This window comes from Tachysurus fulvidraco, chromosome 9 (genome assembly GCF_022655615.1).
Source record: "Tachysurus fulvidraco isolate hzauxx_2018 chromosome 9, HZAU_PFXX_2.0, whole genome shotgun sequence".
NCBI classification, from domain to species: Eukaryota; Metazoa; Chordata; class Actinopteri; order Siluriformes; family Bagridae; genus Tachysurus; species Tachysurus fulvidraco.
The window spans coordinates 28,616,066-28,623,599 of record NC_062526.1 but is presented as its reverse complement, the minus strand read 5'-3'; the positions used below and the strand labels follow the sequence as shown (position 1 = coordinate 28,623,599).

General features: G+C 42.5%; 1 protein-coding gene across 1 annotated transcript; it reads left to right on the top strand.

Moving 5' to 3' along the window:
- Positions 1-3,468: 3,468 nt before the first annotated feature.
- LOC113651767 (trace amine-associated receptor 13c-like) lies at positions 3,469-4,461 on the top strand. The gene has a single exon (XM_027160615.2). The coding sequence runs from the start codon at positions 3,469-3,471 to the stop codon at positions 4,459-4,461; it is 993 nt and encodes a 330-aa protein (XP_027016416.2).
- Positions 4,462-7,534: the final 3,073 nt, after the last annotated feature.

The following is a 7,534-nucleotide window of genomic DNA, read 5'->3' as shown; positions in this document are numbered from 1 at the left end:
CCTCAGGAGTGTGTGCACTTCCCATTCCAGGACCAGAGCCTGCCCGGGTCCCACCAGGGTGGGACACATCCCATTGAAACAGGGAGGAGAGGATACGAACTGAACCGTGTAGCCGTCCTCTATGATCCGCAGGACCCACAGGGAGACTCCTGGCAGCTCCTCCCAAGCTGTCAGAAAGTTCCTCAGGGGAACCAGCCCCTCGGGGCTGGCCTCTGACCCACTCAGGACAGCTGGGGCTGAGCCCTGCTGCTGATGGTGCCTTGCGAGAGGTGGCGGACCCTCCCCCTCCACAACGAACCTTCGAGTGGAAAGGTGGGGAGCGAACCACTGGAGGGAAGCTGCGCCCTGAGGCACATCCTGTGGCAGGGCTGCCAGACCGGCCTCCATGACCTGAATGGCCGGAGCAACATACTGCGGCCATTGACACCTCCTAAGAGGCGGCGGGTCTCCCCCATCCATACCGAGACTTTGGGCAGAAGTGAAGGGAGGTGCCCACTGGTTGGGGGCCGTTCTCTGGAGCACATCTTGTGGCAGAGCCAACGGCCCAGCGCCCTGGTGGTGCAGGAGAGGGATGGGCACCGTAACGTGAGGTGTGCCCCATCCACCCAACCATAGTCTGACAGAGTCTACGCACCACTGCCCATTTGTTGGAGGCGAGGGTGACCCTCAGGTCATCCTGCTCCATCTTGGGCCCAGAGCGTCGCCTTGGGCCCTTAGGCCGGATAAGGTGAGCCACAGATGCCTTTCAATGGCCACCAGGGCCGCCATGGAACAACCAACGGCCTGCGCCGTGTGTTTCGTGGCCCGAAGAGTCAAGTCGGCAGTCCAACGCAACTCTTCAATATCAGCGGTCCCGGAGCTAAGTTCCTCACCCAAATCTCGTAGCAGGTCAGCCTGGTAAGCGTGCAACACACCCATGCTGTGGAGGCAGCCTGCGGCCTGACCTGCTGCCGTGTAAGCCTTACCCCACTAAGGCTGACGTAGCACGTAGCAGCTTAGTATGGAACACCGGAGCCTTTAGCGAGATAGCTAGCCAGTGTCTCTTCCACACGCGGCATCGCCCCATAGCCGCACGCCTTAGCCTCAGCCACATTTGCGTAGAGCGAGAAGTGACGAGGAGAAGTGCATGCCGAGTACGGGGTTTCCCAGGATCTGGGTGGGAAAAAGTGGCAGGCCCCGGCACCCAAGAAGTGACACAGGGCGCAGGAAACACTCATCCAGCTTACTGGGTGTGCGCTGCTTCTGCTGCTCCACCGGCCAATCTAAATCCAGCTTGGCTATGGCTTGTGTCACGACCTCGAGGAGCTCCTCGTACAGCACAGCCTGTGAGGAGCCCACAGGCTCTCTAGCATCCATCAGCTCTCCTTCCTCGGAGGGAGAGACATGTAATGCCGCGCTGCTCACGCCGGGAGAAGAAGCAGCCATCGGGCCTGCTTCTCAGCGAGAGCCGGAGCTCGATTCTGCAGACGAGGCTAGAGAGGACTCATCCGCCTCCAATCAAGCTGCCAAATTGACCTGCGAGCCCCACAAGTGCTAGTGCCGCTTTGCCTCGGCAAGAGCGGGACCGGAGCCACGAGGGAGAGAGCTCTTCTCGAAGAGCGCTCTCCGAGAGCGAAGCGTGCTCATAGCCATGCGACTACAGTGCGAACAATCGACTCCCTCAAGAGCCGATTGTGCATGCTCCACTCCCAAGCAAACAACACACCGATCATGCGAATCCTTCCCGGTAATGAAAAGGGGACACAGAAAAACACACTTACGGAAATTCTGTCTGCTAGCCATCACTCCATCAGAAACACAGTATCGGAAAAACAGCGCTTTCCTGAACAAGCAGAAGCTAGCGTCTTGTCCATCTCGCAGCCATTTGTAGCTTCCTGTTTACGCGATGTCACCCGCCGATGACGTCACATCCCAACGCCTATTGGTCAGATTACACACGTGGTGCAGTGTGTCACGCAGAGGGTGTTCCCATAGCATTTCGACGCAGCTCGAGTTCCGGAAGGGAAATAATAATACTAATAAAATTCCTTACAATCCTTCAAAAAGTTTAATTATAAACTACATCAAATAACTACAGACAATAGAACAGGATATTTAATATTCTGTAAGGATTTATGTTTATTAATTACAGACACAAAATCAGCATTGTTCATCTTCACACGAGAAAAATTATATTTACATATTTGTCATGGATTATATGCTCTGTTTTAGTCGTTTTACTCGTACTTTATCTTAATTCCACCATTAATCCAGTTATTTATGCTCTGTTTTATCCATTTTCAGGAGGTGTGTTAAATAACTGTAACTCTGCAGATATTAGAAGACTCTGCATTAATCTTTTTTTTTCACTTGTTCCAAATTAACATGCATCAACAAGACAAACAGATTTTCACCAAGAAAATTTTTCACATCGTGACACAAAAAAAAAAAACAGTTTCACATCGTGACACATGGACATGAGGGTGACACCGTTTTTTTTTTTTTTTTTTTAATGAATTAATATATTACGAGTGTAGGGCAGGGGCGGTTTTAGGATTTCATCTTTAGGGGGGCTTAGCCCTCAGTGAGAATTTAAAACAAGACGTTTTATATTATATATTATATGACAACTCTGGTAATAAGAATATTGAAATTTCACTGCTTTTGGTTGCCGTCTTTGCCTCTTTTATATTCATGGTGATTTACCATAACTAATAAAAGAAACTTCTTTAAAAAATTCTTAAACCATCATTTAAATCTTTAATCCTTTAAATTCCTTAAAATACTTAAAATTCATAAATCCTTAAAAATGCTTATATCAGCATCATTATTTTAAATATTGAATGTTTAATTATGAAACACACAGTTTACTGCATCCCGTAATTACTCCCAATAGAGCAGGATAAGGATTAATGTTGATTAATTACAGACACAAAATCAGCCTTGTTCACCTTCACACAATAAAAATTATATTTACATTTTTGTAATGCATTATAGTTGTCCAGATATTAATGTGTTTCTTTATGCTCTGTTTTAGCCGTGGTTTAAAATTATCTGGAATGTGAGATGGACAGCCTTACTGGCTGCAGGACAAACACTAAGAACTGAATCTGTTTGTGACCAATGTGGTGGGTTTTTGTAGTGACATTTCTAATAAATATAATTAACACATTTATTATATACTTGTCTAATGTTCACTGCATTGAATGTTGTTGGTTTTAATTTTCTATTCTCCATGAAATACCGTTACAGCAACCAGTGTCTCATCAGTCCAGTCAAGAACACATGAGATGGGGATATTTAGTTTAGGCCTTTTGTTCCCACAAGCCATGGCATCATATCTATTATACTGTCACTCAACTTTGGGAGGCGTGACTAATTTCTATAAACTATAAAATCACCAGAGCTTCTGAGCCATAAGTTATTCGATTAGAATTTCTTGCATTTTCTGTTTTACTACTCTGTAGACATTATAGAAATGCTGTATTGATGAACCTGACAGAGTTTAATCAGTCTGATGGCTGTGATCATTTCTCCTGTCCAGAGAGATCTGTATCTCCTGCAGTTTATATCTTACTGTACGTGTGTTCAGCTGCTGTGGTTTTCCTAACAATGTGTGGAAATCTGCTCATCATCATCTCTGTTCTTCACTTCAAGCAGCTTCACACACCAACAAACATGCTACTGCTCTCTCTGGCTGTGTCGGATTTCCTTGTCGGTGCTTTAGTGATGCCGCCGGTGTTAATCTGGATGATCGAGTTATGCTGGATTTTTGGGAGAGATTTCTGCATCAGTTTTTGGTTCATTGATGGTTTCCTTACAATCATATCAATCTATACTATCACTCTAATTGCTGTGGATCGATATTTGGCTCTCTCAAATCCCTTTCTCTACTCTTCTAGAGTCTCTGTGAGGATCACTGCTGTTGTAATAGTTTTTGACTGGTGTCTGGTGGTGGCCTATAACTTAACATTCATCTATTTCAGTGGAAACTTCACAGGTTCTGTAATGTGTCCTGGAGAATGTTTATTCATTGTGAATGAGGTTTGGTCTGTAATTGATCTTGTGGTATTGTTTATATTTCCACTTTCTGTCATAATCATATTGTATACTCTAGTTTTTGTGATTGCTAAGAAACATGCCACTGCTATCAGAGAGCTTAATAATCACACACGGCGTAAAACACAGAAAATCACCTCATACTCCATTAAATCTGAGAGAAAAGCAGCTAAAGTCCTCGGTATTTTAGTGTCTGTGTTTCTGGTGTGTTTACTTCCATATTTTATTTACAGTTTATTAGGTGATGTTATTGAAATACAGACAGAAACATTTCAGAAACTTATGATCATACTTTACTTTAATTCCACCATTAATCCAGTTATTTATGCTCTGTTTTATCCGTGGTTCAGGAGGTGTGTTAAATTAACAGTAACTCTACAAATATTCCAGACAGACTCTGCATTAATCAATGTTCTTTCATGAAAAGTCTCTTTTACACCTTCTGTTAATGTCCCTACAGTAAATATTGCTGTTATATATAATTTCAGCTTCTACAACAAATCAAATTTCAACCCCCAATATATTGTGAACTGTACTGTATTGTATGTAAATTGTAGTAATTATATTTGCTACAAAAAATTATAATATGGATTGAATAATTAGTTTATATTGTATTTTTTTTGCATATTTTATTAACAGTTTACATACAATTTATTGGACGATTATTCGACCATAAAATTAAACATTACTGAAAGTTTTGCTCGTTAAATAACTGTAACTCTGCAGATATTAGAAGACTCTGCATTAATCTTTTTTTTTTCACTTGTTCCAAATTAACATGCATCAACAAGACCAACAGATTTTCACCAAGAAAATAAAAGATATAATAATTTGTGTTCTTTATCATAGAGTTTGGACGTCTCAGTGAAGGTCCTCCTTATCAATACACAATTGTCAGACTGTATATTTATAATCACACCCTTCTGTGACACCAAATCAAGTCAAATCAAGAAGCTTGTATTGTCATTTCAATCCTATGTAGGTGACGCAGTACATAGTGAAATGAAATGTTTCTCCAAAACCATGGAGACGGTCTGGTCATTATTATAAGACATGGGATTAGTTTCCACTGTTATGCTGATGATACACAGTTATATATCTCATCAAAACCAGATGAAATAGCCACAGTGTCCAAATTAACTCAATGCATTAGAGGGATAAAAGACTGGATGAGCTGCAACTTTCTGTTGTTAAACTCTAATAAGACAGAAATACTACTTAAATTTATAGGTCCAAAAACCAGTACACAGAAACTCTCACAATTTAACTTCCATTTAGAGGAATGTACTGTTACTAGTAGCTCAACGGTGAAAGACCTCGGTGTTATATTAGACAGCATCTTGTGTTTTGAAAATCATATCACCCATACTACCAAAACAGCCTTCTTCCACCTTAGAAACATTGCCAAGCTGAGAAACATCCTGTCTGTATCTGATGCTGAGAAGCTAGTTCATGCCTTCATGACCTCTAGACTGGACTATTGTAATGCATTACTAGGTGGTTGTCCTGCATCTTTAATAAATAGGTTACAGTTAGTCCAAAATGCAGCTGTCAGAGTTCTCACTAGGACAAGAAAGTATAACCCCAATTTTATCATCTCTACACTGGCTACCTGTTAAGTTTAGAACTGATTACAAACTGCTGCTACTTACGTACAAGGCTCTTAATGGTTTAGCTCCCATGTATCTAACTAGTCTTCTAACACGTTACAATCCTTCACGCTCTCTGAGATCACAAAACTCAGGACTTCTGCTAGTTCCCAGAATATCTAAGTCTACTAAAGGTGGTAGAGCGTTTTCTTATTTAGCTCCTAAACTTTGGAATAGTCTTCCTGATAGTGTTCGGGGCTCAGACACACTTTCCCAGTTCAAAAGCAGATTAAAAACTCATCTCTTTAGTCAGGCATACACACACACATAATATATCTCATAAAATTATGCATCATTACATCAGACTTGCACATCTTTATGAACAGCAGATATGTTAATCCCTCTATACTGCTTTTCTCTTTCACACCCATCCCGAGGCATCCAGACATTGTACCAGCTCCGATCATCTTCCGTGCGATGAAGATTTTGGACCTCCACTGAGATGAGGCTGACTCTGAGAATCCTGAGACATCTACAGATCTACCGGTTCCAGTTGGACTCTATGATACCAAGAGTAGATCTGAACTCCATGTGACCTTTACACCAATTCAACACTTGTTTGACTGTATATTTATAATCACATCCCCAGTGTCACCCATATGAGGATGGGTTCCCCTTTGAGTCCGGTTCCTCTCAAGGTTTCTTCCTTACCAATTTAAGGGAGTTTTTCCTTGCCACTGCTGCCTGAGTCACCTCAGACTTGCTCATAGGGGGATAAATAAATCTTGAATTTTTACTATATTAATTCTCTATATTTCTCTTTATGTTTACCTTCTGTTCTATGTTTATGTTCTGTAAAGCTGCTTTAAGACAAAGCCCATTGTAAAAAGCGCTATACAAATAAAACTTGAATTGAATTGAATTGGGTTGGATCAGGCAGAAAGTCCATGTCTCAAAATTGTCAAGTCAAGTCAAGTCAAGAAGCTTTTTATTGTCATTTCAACCATATATAGCTGTTGCAGTACACAGTGAAATGAGACAACGTTTCTCCAGGATCAAGGTGCTACATAAAACAAAGACAGGGCTAAGGACATGTAAGTAGTCTTAGCCACATAAAGTGCAACTGTGCAACCTGGTGCAAACAGTGCAGGACAAGACAAGCAAGACAGTGCAGGACAAAAGACAGTGCAGGACAAAATACAGTGCAGACATTAAGTTACAAGACAATACAAAAAGTACAAAAAATGCAATACACAAAAGACAATAAACAGTAACAGAAACAGCGCCGACCGACCAGTGTAAATACTGAATGTTCAAACAGTATTTTGTGCAGTAAAAGAATGAACAGCAGCAGGTTCTTAGCAGCAGGTCCTTTGGATTATATATGGAGTTGTGCAAAAAACAGCAGATGACTGAGATATTGTCCAATATGTGCAAAAACAGCAGAAAAGTGTGCAAAACAGTGTGTGTGTTTTGTGAGGGTCTGTGCAGTCCATACAGATGATGTGTGTGTATGTTGTGCTCAGTATAGTACAGTTCGGTTATTGAGAAGTCTGATGGCTTGTGGGAAGAAACTGTTACGCAGTCTGGTCGTGAGGGCCCGAATGCTTCGGTACCTTTTTCCAGACGGCAGGAGGGTGAAGAGTGTGTGTGAGGGGTGTGTGGGGTCATCCACAATGCTGTTGCCTTTGCGGACGCAGCGTGTGGTGTAAGTGTCCATGATAGAGGGAAGAGAGACCCCAATGATCTTCTCCGCTGTCCTCACTATCCGCTGCAGGGTTTTGCGATCCGAGATCGTACAGTTCCCAAACCAGACAGTGATGCAGCTGCTCAGGATGCTCTCAATGGTCCCTCTGTAGAACATGGTCAGGGTTGGGGGAGGGAGATGTGCCTTTCTCAGCCTTCGG

What these genes read in the sequence shown, in the direction of transcription:
- LOC113651767 (XM_027160615.2), top strand. Translation starts at nt 3,469, where the DNA reads ATGAACCTGACAGAGTTTAATCAGTCTGATGGCTGTGATCATTTCTCC.